The sequence below is a fragment of the Peromyscus californicus genome, unplaced genomic scaffold, assembly GCF_007827085.1.
Source record: "Peromyscus californicus insignis strain IS unplaced genomic scaffold, ASM782708v3 Scaffold_11__1_contigs__length_118956290, whole genome shotgun sequence".
In the NCBI taxonomy this organism is placed as follows: domain Eukaryota; kingdom Metazoa; phylum Chordata; class Mammalia; order Rodentia; family Cricetidae; genus Peromyscus; species Peromyscus californicus.
The window spans coordinates 5,348,939-5,373,059 of NW_026294402.1; the positions used below are offsets into that span (position 1 = coordinate 5,348,939).

The 24,121-nt window shown below is 41.5% G+C and overlaps 1 protein-coding gene across 5 annotated transcripts in view; it reads left to right on the top strand.

Moving 5' to 3' along the window:
- The first annotated feature begins 17,096 nt into the window (after positions 1–17,096).
- Trpc6 (transient receptor potential cation channel subfamily C member 6) overlaps positions 17,097–24,121 on the top strand; it is a 116,376-nt gene continuing 109,351 nt past the window's right edge. For 2 of the 5 annotated variants that reach the window (XM_052751882.1, XM_052751908.1), the window contains exon 1: positions 17,662–17,795. In XM_052751882.1, coding sequence (XP_052607842.1) covers positions 17,777–17,795 — 19 coding nt within the window. In that variant the 5' untranslated portion in view covers positions 17,662–17,776. Of the gene's footprint in view, positions 17,216–17,289; positions 17,796–24,121 lie in introns of those variants that run through there. The other 3 variants (XM_052751899.1, XM_052751892.1, XM_052751917.1) reach the window with 3 other exon arrangements.

A 24,121-nucleotide genomic window follows, 5' to 3' on the forward strand; every position in this document is an offset into this window, starting at 1 on the left:
TGGTTGAAAAACGATAATAAGAAAATGCAGAAGAGGTAACCTGAGGTTCTCAGTCACACTAAAGAGCTGAGTGTTATTCTGAGTATTTATTATTTAGGATTCTCCTTCTACAGCTTTGAAAGATCTCAAATCTAATGTGATATAAAACTTAAAATTGAACATTGAATTTCTGCGGTATAATAAGCAATTATTAGCAGCAAAATATGGGAACATGGGATTCCGGTAAATGAGAAATCAAGCTGAAGACACACAGGGGTGTTTGTAGTGAGCAAACGTTAGGAAGGTGGTTAGAGACTTTGGTGGGTTTCAAGACCTTCTCCAAACAAATGCAAAGCTTTTGGATTCAGCTTTGAGTTTCCATAAGAAATACACAGGCTTTTCAGTGTCACAGTGAAAAAAATGGAAAAAAAACTCTGGGAAAATAAGGTTCTGGCTCAAGTTCAAATAAGTTTAATGTATGGCAAGCAATGGGACTTCAGCCAGCCAGTGGGGTCAGGGAGGCAAGAGTAAGGATGTTTACATCACTGGTCTAAGAACTCCTGTGGTAACTGTCTCCCAAGCTTTTATGTGTTTTCTCTGGTGGAGAATTCACACAGGGCAGTGCTTGAGATTCCCTGCCTTGTTAGGACTGTGAGGAATCACACAGATCATTGCTGGCCCAAGTCTCTCCTCAGAATGAGAGACTCACCTCACAAGAAAGGCTGTGTGTATGTTTGTGTGTGTATGTTTGTGTGTATGTTTGTGTGTGTGTGTGTGTGTATGTTTGTGTGTATGTTTGTGTGTGTATGTTTGTGTGTGTATGTTTGTGTGTATGTTTGTGTGTGTGTGTATTGGGGGGGGCGGGAGTGACTCTTTAGTTGATTTTTTTTCCTAGTAAGACTGCCAGAGGCCAGGACTCCAGGTTTCAGCAGATGTAACTCTTTCACAGATGCTTTGTCAGTTAAAGGTGAAATGGGTAAAATGGAATCAGGACTTTGTATGTAAGTTTGGTACTTCTGAAACATCACAAATGATATCGGTTACCACTTACAAGAGGGAAGATCTATTTGGCCAAAGTTTCAGAGGGTTTAGTACATGGTTGCTTGGCTTCCTGTGCTTGGGCAGGACATTACTGAGGAGGGAACATGTGGCAGAGGTCAGCTGTTGACATCGCCCCAGGAAGGAAATGGTAGGAAATAAGAGAACCTCCAGCCAGACTCTACCTCCATTTCCACAACTTCCCCAAATGATGCCACCATCTGTAGAATAAATATTCAGAACAAGAAGCCAAGTGACACATCTAAACCATAGCAGATATTTTTAAATTGGATCAAGCAGTTATATTTAAAGAGTGCCCATTAACCGGTGCCAGATCTATCTGGCCATAGGTCAGATATTAATATTTCATTTTAGTTATGTCATAACTTTGGAATCCACATTCCTATTCCTCCTCAGCAAGTTTCACGACTTTTTCCTTCATGTCTATCTTCACCCCACATTCTTACTGTAGAAACAAAAGCTTGAGTTTATGAATAACCAGGTCAGAACATGAACCATGAATATTACTCTTAGCCAAGCACAATACAGCTGTAAATAGAATGCCATGTTATTATAAAAAATAATATTTATATTGCAATGAAGATATTTACCAACTGTTGTTAGGTTAAAAGTGAGATACAGAATAGTGCATAGTATAATATATAAATACAGTACTTCATTAAAACGTTATTTTTTTATTTGAGGCCCTTTTCATATAACTCAGTCTGGTTTTTGAACTCACTATTTAGGTTAGCATGACCTCGGACTTCTGGTCCTCCGCCTTCATCTCCCGAGTGCTGGGATGACAGGTGTGCATTGCATCACCTACCTTGTGTGGTTCTGGGGATAAAACCAGAGCTTCACGCACACTAGGCAAGTGTTGTATCAACTTAGCTACATCTTCAGTAAAAAACACACAAAATTTTTATAAAAAAGATTATATGTTAACTGCTAATAACTATTTTGGAATAGTATTGTGGTTTTCTCCTCCTCCGTTTTTTGTTTAGTGTTTTACTTATTTTTATTAGTATGAAAACCTACCCTGTAATATAAAAGGCAAATTTCCATCACACTTGTCTAGATTAGAAAAACATCATGTGGGATTTCAACCGACTAGTTCAGAATTCCAGGTATTTTTCTTTCAAATTTGATGACCTCAGCAGTGACGCTGCCATATACGTCTTTATACATCAGATTGTTGCTACCTTTGTAGGGCTCCCTCTCTTCCATGGCTCCGTGTACCTGAGAAGGGAAGGCAGATGGGCACCTGATGACCTCACATTACATGGTCCACTGGGAGATGGAGAGATGGGTGGATTATCTCTATTCTGTGGAAAACATTTTTTCCTGATTTCTGAAAGTCTACTAAGATTTTGGAATAAGAAGAATGAAGGCAATCAAATTCCATGGAGGAGAATGTGAGGAAAAGTTAGTTAAAAAAGACTTTGAGTCCAGACAGCATTCAAAGAAGGATGAGAACTTACACAGAGAGGGAGACGCCTCAGAAAAAGAAGGTGAGGTGGCCCTTTTTTCTTCATCTCTTTCTACAAATTTTTGTCCCAGTTGTATTGAGTTCTCCAGGAGCCCAGAACCTTCCATTTCATATTTCCTCATACTAGAATAGGCACAACTCTTTCTAATTCCAGTTTCCTAATGTTAGATGTTATGACATCACCTCTAATACTAAAAGCGGAGCAGGCCCTTGAGCCATCCAGTCCCATGCTGTTTTGTGTTTACAGTTCTCTTAGGTGTGTATGAGTGCAGTCATCTGGCTCCCAGGGCCCAAAGCTGCACGGGCCTCTTAGAACTGGTACCATAGAAACAGCTGCTCGTCATCCTCACTGCCTCCTAACAATGCCAAACACTAAGCAAAATACAAACATTTAAAAAAAGAAGATATTAATTAAGCTGTGCTGAACTCAAAACAATCTAGCATTGGGTCTGAGAAGGGAGTCAGGTCAGAGACATCCAGACAGATTTACAAGCATTTATCCCAAGCAGAGCCAAGCCAGGTGTGTGTCTAACCTACCTGTTTGATTTACTCACAGTCGATATCCTAGTAGGTCTCCACTGCCTGCAGGAAGGCAGGGCAGGCACCCTGGAGAAAATGCCATGTCATAGGAATGAACCTTCCACTTTCCTAGTTTCTCTTTGATTGACAGAAACAGAGTTATCTTTAGAACATAAGACTGCATTAAATGTATTTCAAGACTATCTCAGTATCATTAAGCTGGGAAAAGAGCAAATTTTTTTCTATCCATATTTCCCTCCAATTCTCAAGGGCCTACTAGGACAGAATCACAGACTAAAAATAGCTTAGACTAACTTAGGTCCAGTTCAGCAGCTATTTCTCCTGTTATACATAGCTTGTTTTCCTTTCCAAGAGTCTAGCTATTCCATTAATGCCATGGAAGCATCTCTGTGGTATGAAGAAGACAGACGAGGCCACTGGCAGCACCGAGTCTTCTTCTCTGCAAGCTGTCCTCAGAATTCGGTTTTGGGGGCCCACACTCGTGTCTCTCTAGTCACATGCTCACAGATCCGGTGATCATCAAGTCCTTTGTCATCTGTCTGACTACTAACAGTGCAGTCGGCTTTGCAAACGGCGACTTTCTCATCATCTAAATACTTTGGTCATAAATAAAGAATTTAGGTTTTGAAATATTCTCTTTTTGTTTGGTTTCCAGATTGCATGGGTCACCTTATGCTGAACATTTCGTAGCTCATTTAATAGTACACATTTGAGTGGTGTGTTTTTATTTTCAAATACACACTTTTCACATCAGTCATGATGCTTTCTTCATTATTATCACTGCATGCTGTCACTGCTCATTAGCACTTTGTTTTTGGTAAGTTTCCTTACTCATTGAAACTTTTAAGTTCTTCTTTAAAATACCTTCAATTTCTACCAAATATATATCTGCCTTTAATATTTTTTTACTGTTTCTAAAAAAAAATGAAGACTCAGTGTGTGTATACACTGGAGAGAAAAGCAGCAGCTGTCTTTTTATCACCTTGAGTACATGGTGCTGAACTAACCATTCAGCAATTTTTAATTTCTCCTTCATTCACTTACCTCTCTCTCCCACGTGCCTCAGGTTTTGAGCAATGCTTTTTACTAAATGAATAAAGTATGGAGTAATTGAACCAGCAAGATCCAAGGAATAGTTTTGAAATGGCAAAGAACCATCCAATATTATTTGTGTATTAGACACTACTCCAGGCACTGAGCATTCAGTGGGGGAGTGGAAAAGGTTCCTCATTCCTAGATCTTATAGCCAATCAGGAGAGACAGCCAGTGAACGGTTATGAACATCAAGCGGTGATGTGTACAAGAAAGAAAACCAAGAAACCAGGATAGAAAATTGTGTCTTAAACTTCTTTTTCAAGAAAACATGATTTATCTCAGATAGTCAGAGAAGCCGTCGGTGACTAACTTGCTGCAAACTGGAGTCACTTGAGCAGAGTTCCTCAGTTGAAGAAGAAATCAGGTTGGCCTGTGAGCAGGTCTGAGGGGGACTGCTTTGATGGTTAACTGATGCAGAAAGACGCAGACCACCATGGATGGTACCCGTTTGTGGGCTGGACTCCGATATACATGATGTGAGAAAGGCAGACAAAGCAGGTGTAGCAGCGAGCAGCATGGGTGCGTTCCCTTCTCTCTGCTCCTGACTAAGGATGGAGCCACCTGCTTGAGTTCCGGCCTTGGTTTCCATCAATAATGGACTGTAACCTGGAATTGCAAGCTGCATAAGCCCCTTACTCCCATACATTGCTTTGGGTCAAGGTGTTTTATCACAGAGACAGAGATGAAATAAAACAATAAAATGATGGGATACCACATTCGCAGAGACACGATCTAGCACAACAGAACCCCTCCAGATCAAAGAGCAGGAAGAATAAAGTCTCCAAAGCAAAAGCACTCTTGGGGTGTTTGAGAAGCAGCAAGAGGGGTCATGTAGATGCCTGGCCACAGCTTTCTTCAATTCACTTAAAATGATCTTCTGAAATCAGCAACTAGAAAGACTCATGGTATTTGTACATGGTTACTCAACATAAAGACCACATTTTAATTGTGATCACTGTAAAAATCCCAACAAACCTTTTTTTTTCTGGAGTTAAAATAATCAAAACTCAAGTTTGTATAAAAATAAACACATAAGAATAATTGGAAAATGAGAAAGAACCACTAGGGAATGAGACATGTGTCAGAAATATATTAAAACAAGATTGCTTGATAATTAAAAATGCAGAACTCACAAATGAATAAGCACATCATTTATTTAAAACAACATATCTAGGTATAAACCCATGAATGCTTTGAATTTAAAATATGATAAAGTTGGTATCTAAAAACATTGAGATGGGAGTGTAGTTTTTATGAAAACTACTGGATAAGTGAACAGCTATTTATAAAAAGAGAATATTCAATTCACAGTTCACACCAAACATATTATTAAATGAACCAGATATGTAGATAGAAAAATGAAGTCACATCCATACTAGGAAGTGTAACTTCCTCTAACCTAGGATGTAGAAAAGAGTAATGGCTCAATACTGGGGCATGGTGAGATTTACATAAATTGTACCATTGTCTCTTGGCCAGCCAAGGCGAAGTCAATGGGTAATTGACTGGGGAGATTTAAATAAGTTATACACTGTCGTTTGGCCTTGTTGGGTAATTGCCTAGTGTTTCAGTTCCATGAGTATGATACACCATATTTCATGAGCTTCTTGTCTTTGGTTTTCAACAGTTGACTAGGATATGTCTACAGCTACAAGACAAATAAGATCTGCATAAGACTTGCCACAAATAACAACTCTGAACTCTGGAAAATATATACAGCCGTCATTTGAGCATGAGTGAACATGGGCTCACCCTTGACCACATGGAGTAAATTTATGTCTTTTATAACTCACCAGAGGACAGGGGAGGGTGTAAGTCTCTAGTGGAAATTCATCATCGTTATGGATTGTTGATGACTGGAAAAGATTTGGGGAAGTCCCAACTTCTGTGAAGTTTAAAGAAGATCATCAGAGTGAGATGATTCCCAAATTCTGTGAATAAACTAGGTCAAGTCTCTGGCATGAACTGTGCCTGAATAGGGCAGACTCCAAGTAGCAGTACCAAATATCGAAAGATAGGATTGAAATTTGAATTGCCACTTAAGAAAAAGTAGTTAGCAGCTTAACTTCAACCAGATTCATTGTCTTATGGGGCTGGAGAGATGGCTCAGTGGTTAAGAGCACTGACTGCTCTTCCAGAGGACCTGGGTTTATTTTCCAGCATCCACATGGCAGCTCACAACTGTCTGTAATTCCAGATCCAGGGGACCCGACACCATGGCAAAACAGCAATGTATGTAAAAGAAAAATAAATAAAACAGTACAAGTTAATTAATGAATAAAGGACAAGGAAGTTATGTTCCATTTTTAGGGAAAAATGCCAACACTGGAGAGATGGAGTCAGGGAGCAGCTTTGGGGCTTTCTGGCCAGCCAGGTGAGCTAAATTGGAGAATGTCAGGTTCAGTGAGGGCCCTACTTCACAAACTAAGGTGGAGAGTGATTGAAGAAGATACCTGATGTTAGCCTATGGCATGTGCACCTGTAACTCATGTACATACATACACACAGATATGTGCAACACATGCATGCACGTACATACACACAGGTAGAAATCAAGATTAAGTGGTCTTTTCTTCCATATTTATTATCTTTAGGCCCTGGGTGGATCTCTGGGAGTCCAATCAACGAGAATGAGGAGGGTTTATATGAGCGAGAATTGTTGAGACCAAGGTTGGATAAAGCACAGGGACAAATAGCCAAATGAATGGAAACACATGAACTATGAACCAATGGCTGAGGGGTCCACAATGGATCAGGCCCTCCGAATGGGTGAGACAGTTGATTGGCTTGATCTGTTTGGGAGGCATCCAGGCAGTGGGACCAGATCTTGTGCTCATTGCATGAGTTGGCTGTTTGAAACCTGGGGCCTATGCAGGATTGTTTGGCTTGGCCTGGGAGGAGGGGACTAGACCTACCTGGACTGAGTCTACCAGGTTGACCTCAGTCTGTGGGGAAGGCTTTGCCCTGGAGGAGATGGGAATGGGGGGGGGGCGTTGGGGGGAAGGTGACGGGGACGGGAGGGGGGAGAACAAGGGAATCCGTGACTGATATGTAGAACTGAATTGTATTGCAAAATAAATTAAAATAAATTAAAAAAAAATAAAATAAATGTTTAAACCAAAAAAAAAAAAATTTATCCAATGTTTATCTTCACTCCTTCCCCATCTCTCTTCTTTGCGTCTCCCCAGTTGCCTCTTTTAAATGTTCATGTCACATGTGACCTTTTGCTAAACCCCAATTCTTAACACCTTATTTGACTTTTATGTTTTCCTAGCTAATTCACAACCTTTTATTTACACACAGAGAAACATTAAAAGTTAGGATCTGTATGTGAGAGAGAACATAGTGGGTCCTCTCACTTATTATATTGTTTTCCCGTTCCACCCATTTTCTTGCAATTATCAGAATTTCATTTTTCTCAGTACTAAATAAAATTCTGTTGTTTATTTTGCCATATTTTCATTTCCTCTTGGTGGGTGTCTTATCTTGACTGGATCCCTTTCCTGGCTGCTATGAATAAGGCATCAATAAACATGGATGTGCAAGTGTCTCTGTAGGATATAGTCCTTGGGTATACGCCTAGGAGCAGCATACCTGGGTCTTATAGTAAGTTCTGTTTTGAACTTTTTGAGCAATTACCAGAGTGATGTCTACAGCAGTTGCACTACTTGACACCCTGGCCAGAGTGGGAGGAGAGAACAAACAAACAGCACCAATATTTGATTGGAAATGCCATAGTGAAGAAACTCTTTGTAAGCTAAAATTAAAATTAAAAATTAGGCCCTCTGCATGGCGAGACAGTTGTGTAGCCTGATCTGCTTGGGGGCCCCCTGGCGGTAGGATCAGAATCCATCCCTGGGGCATGAGAGGGCTTTGTGGAGCCCACTACCTATGATGGGACACCTGGAGCAGCCTTGAGGCAGGGGGAAGGGCTGGGACTCACCTCTACTGGATGTGCCTCCCCATGTGCCTTGCCTTCTTGTAGGGGGAGTAGGGGGTGGGTTGGGAGGGGAAGGATGGGGGACAGAAGGAGGGAAGAGGGGGATCTTTGATTGGTGTGTAAAATGAATGGAAAAATTTTCTTAATTAAAAAAACTAAAAAAAAATTAATCAACAAGTATTCAAAGGAAGCTATAGATGTAACAGAACAGTGAAAATCGACAATGGTGTTGAGCAGTCACTAATGACACAGACAGCGGAGCAAGGCACAGAACTCACGCACAGGCCAGACAGAAAATGTTTCATTTGAAAAACAGAAATAGTTTAAAGTAAACCCATTCTCAACACAATACTTAGTAAAACATTACGCATGTGTTTGAACTTTGAACAGGAGATAAGAGGATGGGTTGAAAAAAATTCAGATATGCAACGGCAAATTTGCCCAAATTTAACAAGGGATAGGAGTTTTAGACATAAGAAACCCTGCCTGCTCTGAATCTGTCAGTCTTACTCCTCAGAATTTACTTCAAAAATGTGTCTCCAACAGTGTGAGACTGTATACCCTAAAGGCCATCCACCAAATATTAATTCATTAATGGCATTATTAATAGGTTAAATCTAATGGATATACTTTCAATATTACTACATTGGATATTGTTTTACAAATTGTGATTAATTTTTCACCCAGAGACAGCAAACTTCTCTTAAAGGACCAAGGACATTCTGGCCCACGGCAATGTGCAGTTACTTAACTTTGTGCTTATACTACAAAATCATCCATAAAGGACATACAAACAAGTGTGCATAGCTCTGTGACAATAAAACTTCATTTTAAAAAATAGATTTTGGGTGAAGTTTTTCAGGTTATAACTTGATAACTTCCTCATTTACTGAGTGGAAAGCTATATATTAGAAAAGTTGAGGAGGATCTCAATAAACTAACATGGAGCGATTTTTTTTGAAGCAGATTGAAAGTGTCAAATCTAGTACCATTTGAGAATTAAAATAGTCCACCATGATAGTGGATAATCCTCTGAATAATAATATACTCATGAAGTCATAATGAGTGAATAAATGAACAAATGGTAAGGAAAGGTGATCTTCTACTACAATAGGCAACAAACAAGTGAATACAAAAGAAACAGATGATGTTAGAAACATCACTGTTTTCCATATCTTGGCTGATATGAACAGTACATACACTAATTTAAAAAAGAGCCAGATGCTGTGGGATAATGCTTTTGTACACTGGTTTAATAAAACACTGATTGGCCAGTAGCCAGGCAGGAAGTATAGGTGGAGCAAGCAGACAAGGAGAATTCTTGGAAGAGGAAGGCTGAGTCAGGAGACGCAAGCCTGCCGTCCAGGGAGAAGCATGTAATGACACACAGGTAAAGCCGCAGAACATGTGGCGACATGTAGATTAACAGAAATCGGCTGAGTTTAAGTGTAAGAGCTAGTCAGTGGTAGACCTGAGCTAATGACTGAGCAGTTTTAATTAATATAAGCCTCTGTGTGTTCACTTGGGTCTGAGTGGCTGGAGACTGGGTAGGACACAGAAAAACCTTCAGCTACAGCCAGACATGGTGGAACAAACTTTTAACCCCAGTGCTTGAAAGACAGGTAACATGATTGTATGTTTGAGACCAGTCTGAGTCCACAGAAAGAACAGACAGTCTGGGCTCCAGAGTGAGACCCTGCACCGATCACTAAATGAACAATCAAACAAATGAATGAATACACAAACATTAAGAACAGTAGGAAGAAAGAAAAATCACCATTTTGTGACTGTGGTAGTACTGCTTGTTTCAGGCAGAATCACCAATGGATGCTAAAACTAGAGGGAAAAAATTGCATAAGAGGAATAGACTCTACGTCTCATCTCATAACCTGTGTGTCAGTCACAGAAATTTATGCCTCCACAGTGCTCCATCTAAACCAAGTGACTAATGTAAATGTTACTAAACACAGACAAATTGATACCCTGCGTCCTGATACAAGTTCTGTGGTATCTCTATCCAGAATGCAAAACAACCTAATGATAAAATATCAAACAAACTCAACTAAAGGAGTTTATAAAACAGTTGACCTGAACCCTTCGAAAAGGTCAATGTTGCACTAAAGTATGACAGGAAGCTTCCAGAACAAAGAGTCATGGAAACTAAAGACAGTTTATGAGCCTGGGTTGTACTGGACCAAAGATTAAGGTAGTTGATAAGGGCATTATTAGAACATTTTGCAAAGTAGGACTGGATTCCTGCAGATGAGAAAATACAGTGTGTTGGCTTTGATAATTATACCTGATTATTCTTTTTTAAAAATTTGTTTATTTTTATTTATGTATGTGTTTGGTCAGGATGTATGCATGTGCACCATATGTATATCTGGTACCCAAAGAGTTCATAAGAGGGTGTAGGATCTCCTGAACTGGAGTTACAGACAGTTGTGAGCCTCTATGTGGGTGCTGGGGACCAAACTCAGATCCCCTGCAAGAGCAGCAAGTTCTCTTAATGTCAAGCCATCTCCCCAGCTCAGTACTCTACTATTCTTGTTCTCAGGCAATTAATATTGAAGCCTTTCAAGGTAAAAGACTCGAGATTTTCCATGTATTATAAAATGGGTTGGAAAATATCTAATGTAATTTTTGTACAGAGGTGATGCTAAAATATTTATAGTGTACAACATAAATAATTGGGGAGGTTAGGTGAACAGTATGAGTTCCTTTTATTTTCCAGATACTTCTCTATGTTTGTCTTTGAAATTATTTCAGAATAGAAATTGGGAAAGAAATAACACATCAAACACCTCCTACCCCTGTCACAGCAGAGGTTCTCTGAGAACCTGCCCACTTCTCAAAGACAAATCTACTTATGATTTTTGATGAACCTATAGCAGTTTTTTTAAAACTGGAACAGAATAGTCATCAAATTTAGGCATTTCAGAGTTGAAAGACCGCTGCTCATTTTCCTTAGCATGATGATCTCTTGTTTCACTCCTCTATCTGCAGACAACATGGCTTTGTTGTTCTTAAGGGCTAGTGTGTCAGTCACTGTTCTATTGCTGTGAAGAAAAACCATGATCAAGGCCAACTTAGAAAAGAAATCATTTAATCTGGGGATCTTGGTTCCAGAGTATTGTAGAGTCCATGACCATTACGGTTGGGAACATGACAGTGGGCAGGCAGATAGATGCTGGAACAGTAGCCAAGATCTTACATGTTGAGAGTTGAGATAATAAACATGAGGCAGAGAGAGAGAGAGAGGGAGAGAGAGAGAGGGGGAGAGAGGGGGGAGAGAGGGGGAGAGAGAGAGAGAGAGAGAGAGAGAGAGAGAGAGAGAGAGAGAGAGAGAGAGAGAGAGAGAACTGGAATGGTGTGGGCTTTTGAAACCCTCCAAGAATGCACCTCCTCCAATAAGGCCACACCTCCTAGTCCTTCCCAAATATTTCCACCAACTGGGCATTCAAATACATGGAACCATTCTCATTCAAACCAACACAGCTAGATATATAAAACTATTTATAAATACCACATTTCAAAAGTCCATTCATCCATAGAGAGGCATCTCATTGATTTAATGACTCGTTTGGGGTAAATAATGTCACAATGAACTGAGTGTGCATGAATCTTTAATGTATATGGCTTTTGATGTACCCAGGAGTGGGTATGGCTAGATTGTGTAGTAATTTCACTTTTAGCTTTTGAGCTTTCATACTGATTTCCATGGACTACCTTACATTACCCTCAACAGTATATCAGGTTTTGGGGGTTCCCTTCCACTGTTTCTCAGCAATAGCCAGTGCTTGTTTTCTTGATTACAGTCTTTGCCACTGAGATGAAACAGAACTTCAGTGTAATTCTAATCTGTGTTCCCCTGATGGCTTAGGAAGCTACATATTTTCCTCATACACCCATTGGCCATTTGTATTTATGCATTTCAAAATTGTTCAGTTGAATTGCCTACTCTCAATGGCATTATTTCATTTTTTGATGTTTATGTTTTTGAGATCTTTATATAGTCGAGATATTAATCCCCCATAGATGAATACTTAGAAAAGATATTTTCTCATTCTGTAGACTGTCTCTTTGTTAACTATTATTATTATTTTCTTCGCTCTTGGAGTCTATCCAGAAAGACATATGCCTATGTTGTGAAATATTTCTCCTATATTTTTCTCAAGTAGTTTCAATGTTTTAGGTCTTACATTAAAGCCTTTTATTCCTATTGTTTGAGATCAAATGGATTTTTTTTCACACAAATATCATTTTAACAACTTTTAGATCATTATTGTTACATTGGTGCCATTTATATTTGAGTTCTATAATCAGAAATTAGTATTGCACATATTGTTTGTAGTTGGATTTACAAATATAAGAACCTAAAATAAACATAATTATGTATGTTATTCTCTGGCATCATGCAGGATGAGACACATGAAGAAAACAATGTACCATATATTAAACCATTCACAGAAGTAAAGAGATCTATCATCTATCTATCTATCTATCTATCTATCTATCTATCTATCTATCTATATTTATCATCTATCTATCTCAACAATTGCTTAAATAATATAACATTGTACTTTGTTTTATATTTCAATGTGAATTTCGTTGACTTCTGCCTTATTGTACGTGTATGAGGATATGAGTGCAGGTGCCTGTAGAGATTAGAAGAAGACGTTAGATACCCTACGGCTGGAGTAACAGTGATTGTGAGCTGAGCCATGTGGGTTCTGGGAACCAACCTTGGATCCTCTGGAAGAGCAGCAAGCACTGTCCACCCCTGTAATATCAATTCTTTTACAATCAATCACACAGTGCAAATATGTGTACAGAGGCAAAGTTTCATCTCAAGACATGTATCTCATATTCACCCTCATGTTTTAGAATTTACCATCTAAACATATGAGATAAAGCTACAAACTTGAATTAAAATGTCCAACTTTGAGAACTGTATGTTCTTCTTTCATCCAACAATTTTTAATTTTGAGAGCCATTTCTGTTCACACTTTCTTCCTTCTTCCAGATTTCTTCGATATTCCATACGTGATTCAGAAGCATTTGGTGGGGGAAGGCATCCTCTCTTGTTCTGTACTGGATTGACCATGTAAGCATCACTACATACACGACTAAAGAATGTGGGACATTAGAGACAGAGTTGCCCTCACAGATTAACCATCGATGATGTGGAGACATCAAATGATATCGATATCATCCAGCTAAGTGAGGCTCAGTCATAGTCATGTGCCATGGTCTGGTCCTGCATGCCCAGCACCAAAGTGACTGTGGCAGGAATATTGTGAATTTGAGGCCTTTCTAAGCTGTCTAACCCCCACCCCCAAAGGAGAAATAAATGTAGGCTCTTGCACTTCTATCTGCTTGTCTGTGTCAGACTTTGTGTTGCTGGGATGAAGCAAAGAAAGCTTTGTTTCCACCCACAGTGTTATGGGTTTCAATCCACTTGTCATGGCTGGTTCTCTTGCTTCCATGCCTATGATAAGGTAGAGCACCATGGTCAGGAAAGCATGTGGCAGGGGTTGCCTTATCTCATGACAGACTGAAAGAGCAGGCAGACCAGAATGTGACTGGAGAATAGAGGACTCCCCAGAGACCGTGATCTGCTTCCTTCAGCCAGGCTCCTTCTTTGACTTTTCACTCCCCCCCCCCATTAATGCCATCACAGTCTGCATCCATTAAGGAAGTAATGTACTGAGAAGTAGGGACCCTGGGGTGCAATCATGTTCCCCAAAACCCACCAGCTGACCTCAAAGACCCCAACATATAAGTCTGTGGGGACATTTTATACTCAAACATCACATGGTCTTCTATTTCATCATATAAAACTCTCAGAACCCTTGATTCATTTATGTATCCCTGTCCTACCACAGAAAAGCCCTTCTATTTGTCTAGTGCTGACTATATTTCAAATAAGAGAAAAATGGAATCTTGTTCCACCAAATGATAAATTAATGTCACAGTATAAATTTAATAAGTTTGTTCAGTGTGAAGGTTGTTATGTGCGAATGAAAAACAGTGTTGAGAAAAGGCACACACAGCTCAACTAACTGCAACAACAAAGCAAATTCCTTGGAAATTCTTTCAAATCAAAACCTAGCACTTCAACAGTCAATATGGATTCTTCCAACTTCACTTCCACTTAACAGAATTTGAGTTGAGTAGAATATGTTTGAATGTTACATCACCAACTCTACTGTTTCCCACAGTGGTGTTCCCAAAGAGATTGCCTGGACATTGTTAAATGAAACGTTTATTCTTTAGTTTATTGAAGTCTCAAAGCTGCCGAGTACTTATAGATAACGATGATTACCATGTTGCTTAGGTTTTGTCAGTTTGGCACAAACTAGAGTCACTTGGGCAGAGGGAACCTCAGGTGAAGAATTTTCTCCATCAGATTGGGGCATTTTCTTCATTACTGACCAGGGTGGGAGGGCCCAGTTCACTGTGCGTGGCACCACTCCTGGGCAGGTGGTCTGGGCTGTATGACAAAGCAAGCTGAGCAAGTCACAACAAGCAAGCCCTAAACAGCAATCCTGCACTGCCTCTGCTCCAGCTCTGGTCTCCAGGTCCCTGCTAGAGAGTTCCTGCCTGAATTCCCTCAATGATGGACTGCTGTGGAAGTGTAAGCCAAATATCTACCTCCCCAAGTTTCTCCTGGTCACAGCATTTATCACAGCAAAAGAACAAACTAAAATAACCCCAAACCAAGAAACTCCAAGCAGGATCTTTTCACGTGGTATAAAAACCATGAAGTAGTAACACTTTTAAATTATGGTTTCACGTATTAAGAGATTAATAAGAAGCTCTTAAATCAGAAATAACCAGCTCTAGTTTCTCAGGGTCAGAACCTTTGATTTCTTTTATTCCCCACCCATCTGACTGCACATTGTACCCCTGTGATGCATTGGTTAGCTATCACTGTAACACAATACCAGAGAGGAACAACTGAACAGAACAAAGATTCACGTAGCTCCCATCTCAGAGATTTCAGTCCGTGCTCACTTGGATCCATGTTTCTCAACCTGTAGTGAAGAAAAGTCTGCTTACCTTATGATGGCCATGAAGAAGAAAGAGCAGGGCAGGGAGATACAAGGTATACCCTTAATGACATGCCTTCCACACTCACTTCTTCCAACTCCACTCCACCTGAAGTTTCCATCACCTACCAATAACCCCTTCAAATTACCAGTCCATCCGTGGACAGCCAGCCAGCTCTCTCTCTCTCTCTCTCTCTCTCTCTCTCTCTCTCTCTCTCTCTCTCTCTCTCTCTCTCTCACACACACACACACACACACATCCTGAGCCTCATGATCCAACTGCATCCCAAAGCCCTACCTCTGAACACTGCACTGATTATTAAGCCTTGAAAAAAATTACTTTATTACTTTATTTGTGTGTGTGTTTTGTATACATGTATACTTGTTTAGTTTCCACCAAAGGCAGAAGATGGCACTGAATACCCTGGAGCTAGAGTTAGAGGCAGTTGTGAGCTGCCTAATGTGGATGCTGGGAACGGAACTCTGGTCCTCCAGAAGAACAGCAAGTGCTCTTAACCACTGAGTTATCTCTCCCACTCCAGGTACCAAGACTTCTAACATAGGAGCCTTCTAGGGGTGACATTTCATATCCAAAGGACATTTGTCAAACACAAAGCTCTGTTCCTTTTCTCCACTCTTCATAGTGTTTGGCAAAGTCAATATTTTATTGATTTATAGCCTCTTTGGGTCCCTCCACCTTTCAATGCAATTGACATTGCTGTGTTGTTTCTGGGAAGCAAAACTCTTTCTTCAGCCCAGGTGCAATGCACATCCGCTGTTTCCATGGCCAGCTCCTTGCCGTGTGTGTGTCTCGAATCAATTATCGGCTTCTCAGAGAGCTATCCTGTAGTCATCTTCTTGGCATCACCACATCAACACGATTTATTTCTGTGAATTTCATTTGCTTTTTAATTTCTTTTTTTGAGGCAGAGTCTGATTCTATAGCCCAGGCTGGTTTGGAACTTATATACAGTCAGGGTTAGACTTCAACCCTTTCCACTGTTCTGCTTCAGGCTTCCGAGTGCAGGCTTTGGAAGTGTGAGCGACACACTCTACTTATTTAACCATCGTTTTTCCTTCATGAGAGCACTATGGTGCCACACAGGGGCTTTAACTGTTTGTTTGTCCCTGCACCTGAAATGGTGCCTGGTATACCCTTGGCATTCATTAAGTATTGATGAATGAATGAATGGATTCTTAATTGACTTCTCTTAAATGAACTATTATAAATACTGATTCAGTGTGTGTGTGTGTGTGTGTGTGTGTGTGTGTGCAAAGAGTTCAGGCACAGGGAGGCTTTGCATGTCCATGTGGAGGTCAGAGGTCAATTAACTTGTCACTCACTGTGAACTCTCCACCTGATGTTTTGAGAGGTCACTGAGCCTGGAGCTTGTTTTCGCTAGATTAGCTGGCCAGCAAGCCTCAGAGACCCTAGCGCTGCAGTTAGAGATGTCCTTCACTAAGGAGGACTGCTGTATAAATGCTGGAGACCCCAATTCATGCCCCCATACTTCTGCAGCAAGCACTTCAACTGCTGGGAGAATTCCTCTCTGTTCCTGTTAAGGTTTTAACTTGTCAATGTATGCCACTTAATCAGTTTTGAAACAAGTCTTAAAGAGTTAGTTAGGACGTAGGAGAAAGCAGATAGGCAGAGCAACAGTTCTCGCATTCGAATTACAGAGCAAGGATTTTCCCTCAAGCAAGCAGGCATCATCGCAAAAATGCCCATTTTGTTGTTGGTGTTTTCAGGAACCAGAAACATTCGGTGGTGAGAACGCAGACGGTTCCTCAATTCAAAGTGAAGTCCAAATCACTTCGGAGCTTGGGAACAGGAAAGAAAACAAGGAGTTGTGGATGGAGAGGATCTTGTCTTAGTGTTACTTAAAAGAAACTTCCTAGAAAGCCCTCCCTTGGCGTTACTTAATAAACCTACTTTGGGAGCAGTTAGCCCTCCCAACCCCAAATAAAGAGCGTGCCTGGCTCCGCCTAGTTAAGGTTTATTCTGGTCCTGCAAGCCGCGGCTTCCAGAGACAGGGGTCTGTGGATTTCTGGACCATCCATTCGATCCCTTTAAAGGTGGGGATCGTGACGGAGGATGTGGGGGGGTGGGGGTGGGGGAGAAGGCGGGAGGCGAAGGCTGGAGAGTCGTGGTTGACATAGTAACTCTTCAGCTGCTCTCCCTGGCGGCTGCCACCGAGGCCCCGCCTGTGCCCTCTGCCTGGGAGCCCAGGCCGCCTGTTGGCGCGGTCCAGATGCTCTCAGGTCAAGGTTCCCTTGGCGGTTGTCCCCCAAGCCCTAAGAAGTGACTTCCACCCTGGCGGGCAGGGAAGCCACCGGCAGAGCCCAGTAAGCCTGGCTTCTGCATCCCTTTCCTCATCTTCCTCTCCTGGGCATCGCTTTGCTCTGGGCCAGTTCGGTAGGTGACGCGGCCCCTTCTCCCCAGGTCCCCATCTGCGGGAGCAGGGTGCAGGCCGGCTGCGCGCTGTGCCATGAGCCAGAGCCCCGGGTTCGTGGCCCGGAGGGGCGGCTCTCCGCTGGCTGCCCCTGGAGCCGGAGCGCGGCGCAACGAGAGCCAAGACTATCTGCTGATGGACGAGCTGGGAGACGACGGCTGCCCGCAGCTCCCGCTGCCACCCTATGGCTACTACCCCAGCTTGTAAGTGCGGGCGCGGGCGGCATGGGCTGCAGGAGTGGGTACTGCGCGTGTCCCACCAGCGATGTCTCTCCAGACATCCAGGGGCGTGCGCGCGTGGGGCCGGGCTGGCTGCTGTGAGCACTCCAGGGGTGCGCTCACCTCAGAATGAGCCCGCCGGGTTCCCGCCCCACTACGTGTGGAGGGATGCCAGGTCACCACAGGGGATCTGGTGCTTGGTCACCTTTGTTGGGTCATTTTTTACAGTCCCTGCCATCCTGTGGCACTGCTCAACAGGCACGATCTGAACTCAGAATGGGTTCCAGCTTTCGCTCCAGTGGTTCAGTCTTTGTGGGAGTGATGAACTCTCTCTTTGAAGGCACTTTGGGGACAGGAACCCACTTAGTGCACTCTCCAGCTCTGCCTCAGTCCTCTGGTCTAGCATAAGGATTGCTGAGGGAGAAAGCAAGTAGGGAGGTTCTGAGGCCAGACCTATCCATTATCCCCTGGACAGCCTCCTTCTCATCCTGGAGTTGAGATTAAGACCAGGAAGAAGACCCATTCAGGTTTTTGTTCCCGTGGCAGGACATGGGTGAGCCTGTTAGGGCACAGAAAAATAGGGATCGGCTGCTTCCTGGTGGTCTCTCAATAACCAGGAGTCCTCATTTAAAACAGCAACAACCAACAACAAAACCTCCAGATTCCAGGTTGCTAACAGTGGCAATGGGGAGGGACAGACAGCAGACAGCAGAGTGGAGAAAGACAGTCTCAGTTCCTCCTTCACTCCCCTCTCCCCGCCCCAGGCTGTGACCACGTGTGCAGCCGGCAGATAGTGTTTCTGGTTCTGTTCGCCTTTGCTTGATCTTGCTTGACTGATACACAGGTTTCCTGGCCTGTCACAGCCGTCCAAGCTGTTTCCTAGGAAAGCCTTTCTCAGTTGGGTGACCCCTTCTAGTGGAGGGAGGATTCTATCCCTTCCCCCCAGGGGCTGGCAGACCCTCATGACAGAGACTACAGACTGGCTTTTGGGCAGTGATCAGGGCTGGAAGAGTCAAAACCTTCTGTGGTTTACTTTCCTGGTGAGAACTGAGCCCCAGGAAATGGGGCATCTACATTTTTCTCCAGGATGAAAAAAAAGTTGGAAGTGGTTCCATTCATCTGAGCTGTGCAAGCCAAAAGCATCTACAAAAACCTCTTTTCATTTATGAAAAATTAAGATATAATTCAGACAACGTGAAATTCACCTCTTTAGTTATACAGTACGACATTGCACATGTAATAGTCATTATGCTTTGCAGCCACCGTCAATAGTTAATTTCAGGACATTTTTGTCAATGTTATATTTGCTCTCCAATTATAAGTCTCTTCCCCCCCCCCTGCCCTCTCCTCTTCCCTCCCTCCCTCTGTGCAGGAGTGGTATATATCTGTGGGCTCATGTGTGTGTGTGTGTGTGTGTGTGTGTGTGTGTGTGTGTGTGCGCGCGCGCGCGCGCGCGTGCGCGCTTTGCTCTTGTCCATGGTTTGTGTGTGGAGGCCAGAGATGGACATAGGAAGTCTTCCTCTACAGTTCTCCACATTACTTTTTTGGGTACAGGGTCTCTCACTGACCCTGAAGCTCATCTTTTTCCTTAGACCGGCAGACATATGCCACTGAACCAAGGTTTTACTTGGGTGCTGGGGATCTGAACTTGGGTCCTCGTGCTTGTTCGGTAGGTGCTTTTACCCACTGAGCTGTCTCCCAGCCCAGAAGAGTTCTGTTTCCTAGGGCAGACTTAGACTTCTCCCAGTTCCATGGGTATGTGACCATCCAGAGGCTTTGCTAAGACTTTAGTTCCCCGGGTCTTAGGTGCAACTGGAAAGTCTGCATTTTTAAGTCTCTAGTGATGTTGTATTTGCTTGTTGACACAGTACACACTAAAAGCAAGAAGATGCATGGCAAGAAAAAATAATGATAGAAAAATGCTTGCATTCTGATGATAGCTGTTTGCAAATTTGCTTTGAAGCCAGGGTAGGTAGGTGTTGCCCATCTGTGACCTCAGCCACTTCAAGGCTTCAAGTTTGAGGCCAGTCTGGGCAGCGTAGGGAGACCTTGTCTTTGAATTGAGTTTCACTAAGCTCTAATGCTGTTTAGTAATTACTTGTTGGCTAAATTAAGTGATTTGATAACTATCTGCATCTTCAAAAAATTAGACAGTCTCATTAACTAAACATTTTTTATTCTACAATCTCTATTCTAATTGATTTCTTTGTCTTAAAGAAAGTGATTTACTTTAAAAATCCGTGGTTATATTATCAGCAGTGAGATGAAATAAAGTAAGAATTCCAAGTTGTTTGAACACTTTTCATAATGCCTTCAAATGTGATTTACTGTCTAAATCATGAAGTTCTTTAAATTACTATTATATACAGTAATTGATATGTAATTATGTATTTAGAGAACTCTAGAAATATACTATTTAGAGCAAAAGCACCTTTCTCCTTCAGTACAGGAATTTCAGCTACTCTTGATGAGGACAGGTAAAAAAACAGGATGCAGAGGACTATGGTAATAGGCTTCAGTTCGTGATGGGTGGCACTTGTTGAGTTATATTGAGAGTGAACCACACACCAGAGTTAAAGCTTTTCTCCTCCAAATCTATTGTTTCCCAAAGGATTCAGGGTTATTTTTCATCCAACGTGTTCTCTGACGAAGTTTTTAGATTTTGCAGTTGAATAAAAACGATGCAGGAGGAAATGCTAGAAAAAATTGACTTCCCTTTGGTACAGAGTACAAATGAACACTTCATGGACTTTTAAACTGTGATGAGAGTGATTTTTTTTGTGTTTTTGAGTAGAGTGTGTACTGGTGTCATTGTGGCAATCACTGGAACACCTTAGGTGCAGAATGGCTATTTTTCTCAAGTCACCGACATTTCCCTGTAAGATTCTGGAATTTTTTAAGTGGCCATTTCTGTGAGATAAATCCACCCACTCTCACTTAGAAATTCTCTTTCATGTTTATCTTCTTAAAAAGAATGTTTTTACATGTAGTTTTGGAGCTTTTACTACTGAAGATTGTGGGGAATTATCTTGTGGGAGACCAATTGCACATTCTCAGGCCTTGGTAAGTGTAAGTATTAATATTTTAAAGATGATATTTTTGAAAGAAAGAGTCACAGTTTCCTCTTTTTTCTGACTTTCAATTAGAAAGCAGATGCTACATTCTATTATAATTAATTTTGAATGATGAGTAACAAGAAAGTCCCACATCCTGCAAAGACCCCAGGGGTTCCTTTATTTAAAGAAATGTCTCTAGTCTATGACCCTAAACATGAAGGAGAATCTCAGACATATACACATATGTTAAGGGTTTCCAAAGCAATGGAGATGAGTTGATTTAGTTCCATTGACCATTGAGTTATAAACTATTGAACTGACATTTATTGCTGTTCAGATTGTGAATAATGACATGGCAAGACAATCAAAGCTACAGGCAACCCACTAGAGTAAGTCTAAAGCAACTACAAAAACTTGTGGTAGCACAAGATGTGGTGGCTCAGTGGGTAAGGGCACTTGCTGCCTGCTGAGTTTGATCCCCAGGATCCATGTTGTGGGAGGGGAGAACTGACCCTGTAAAGATGCCCTCTGACTTGTGTATGTGTGCTGTGGAGTACATGAACCCCCAAGAAACAAATGTGAAAAATACCCTGTGGTAGCCAGCATGTCGTAGTAATATATTTTCAAATATTTGAAAACATTACTAGTTTGGTGGCTGGGGAATAGCTCCATGGTAAGATGCTCACCAGCATACCCAAGGTCCAGGATTTGATCAAAAGTACCATGAAACAAAATAATAACATTACATAAATTGCTTAAAAATTATGTGATTGCCATGTGTCAGGAACAAAGATGCTAGAGAGAATGCAATGTGGGAAAGGTCTTAGCTGCAAATGAGGCAGAGAACTAGAATAGGGAAATACCTTGAAAGAAACCAGGACTCTCATAATACTGAAAAGTTAGGCTAAAAAATGATGCCCACCAGCACAGTCAGTTGCAAACACCAGGAAGAAGACAAGTCCCCTTGGGAATTTCAACTTAAGGGCCTACATGCCCAGTGAGCTCTTACTTTTTGTATGCCTAGTTGACCTAGAGATCCTCAAGCCTGGGGCTCTCAGTATAGTGAAATGTTAAAGCATGAAGAGGAAGCATCCTGTCCATGTTGACTGCTTAGGAAATTCATCCAAGAGCAAGCCTGCTAAAAATAGACTCTCTACAGCCAGTGACCAAGCACACAGGAAACAGTTAACTAGGAGAGAGTGAGCTAACAGCAGAATCCACTACACAGCAAGCATGATGGCCCTGTGAGGTCCTTAGGAACTCAGGGTAACAGTGTGATTAGGGGGAAAGGTATAAAGCTGGTTTGTATAAAATGTCACAGTGTAAAAATGTAAAACCTTAAGGAAAGAAAGAGTCTCGGAAGAACAGGGGGGACATCCACAAAAGACCTACGGACAGAACATCTGAAAAAGAAAACGCAGTTCCATTTTAAAAAGTTTTTAAAATTACAATTATTGACTTATTTTGTGTATACATACATGTGAGGATACACCCATAAAAGAAAATAATGCAATTTTATTTTAAAAGTTAATCATAATTATGCGTGTGTGTGTGTGTGTGTGTGTGTATGTGTGTGTGTGTGTGTGTGTGTGTGTGTGTGTGTGTGTGTGTGTGTGTAAGTCAGAGGACAATTCATTGGAGTCAGTTCTTGCCTTCCACCATGTGGGTCTCAGGGGTTGAACTCGAATTCTCAGGCTTGCCAGCAGCTGCCTTAACCCACAGAGCTATTTCACTGCCCTTCCCACCCCAAATAACGTAATACTTGATGGAAAAATACAACACTAAGTTATATAATGCAGATAATACGGGTTGTCCATAGTATAACTGATGTTAATATTCAAATTCAGAGACACAGAAGGATGACCTCTGTGATTTCGAGGCTAGTCTGGTCTACAGAGTAAGTTCCAGGACAGACACGAGTAGGAGTACATGGAGAAACTCTGACTTGAAAAAGAAAACAAAGCAAAAATTCAGGGACACAAGTAAATAGACAAAGTAGAGATTAATTTTTTTTTAATGATTTGCTTTTATTTTATGTGCATTGGTGTTTTGCCTGCATGTATGTGTGTGTGAGGATGTTGGATCCCCTGAAGCTAGAGCTACAGACTCCAGTAGTAAGCTGCCATGTGGGTGCTGGAAAGGGAACCAGGGTCCTTGGGAAAAGCAGCCAGTGCTCCCAGCCACTGAGCTATGTCTCCAGCCCCCAAAATAGACTTTAATAAGAGTCATAGAACAAGAAGGTAGGTGTTCCAGAAGAAAATAACGAGAAAAAGGAAGCACCAATATTTGAATACATAATGGGTAAAGATTTCCAGAAATGACAAATTACTATGTTCATGAAGTACAATATTATCATGACACACAAAGCCAGACAAATAAAACCTGTCATTTTAATTGCAAAATGCCTATGAAAGCAAAAAATTAAAATTAAAAGTTAATGAAAATACAAGGACTTGAAGTGAGTTTATATTTTAAAATATTTACAGTAGAAATTCTCCCATGGTGTCTTCTGATCCATAGGTGATGTGTGGCTTGTGAGAGCCATGTTGTTTTGATTCCCCCCCATAAAAGACATCATTTGCACCCCATTTGTGAACAAAACATTTCATACAGCCAGTGTTCAAGGCTGACAGAATCTTTTGGAACATAATTATGAACAAAATATTTTTAAAGGGTAACCTCATTGGGTCTCAACTTTAGGAAAAAATTCAAAGAGATTCTGTAGTGTGTGTGTGTATGTGTGTGTGTGTGTGTGTGTGTGTGTGTGTGTGTGTGTGTGTGTGTGTGTGTGAATGTCTGTGTTGTATGCATGGTAACTGCAGATTTGTGCCCCTATGGGTGCATATCCAGGGCAGAGCAAGACTTTGATTATCTTTTTTGATTTTTTTCCCTTACAGCCTCTCACAATGAGACAGGGCCTCTCACTGACACATATGCTTATCTTTCAGCTAGCTGATTGGCTAGTGAGCTCTTGGGATCAGCCTGTTTTCACTTCCTGATGCTGGGCTTACAGGTTCATGCAACCATACCTAATTTTTTTTTTTTTTGGCTTAGGTTCAGGGGATTTGAATTCAGAGCCTCACATTTGCAGAACAAACATTCTACTCACCAAGCCATCTCTTCAACTTCCAAAGAGATATTTAATTTCATTTCCTATTTCCTATCAGGGAAACAAAAAAAATAGGTAGTGTTTGAATTCAGTGAGAATCCTAATATCTGTTATATCCTTTGCAATGACATCAGTAACATAAAGAC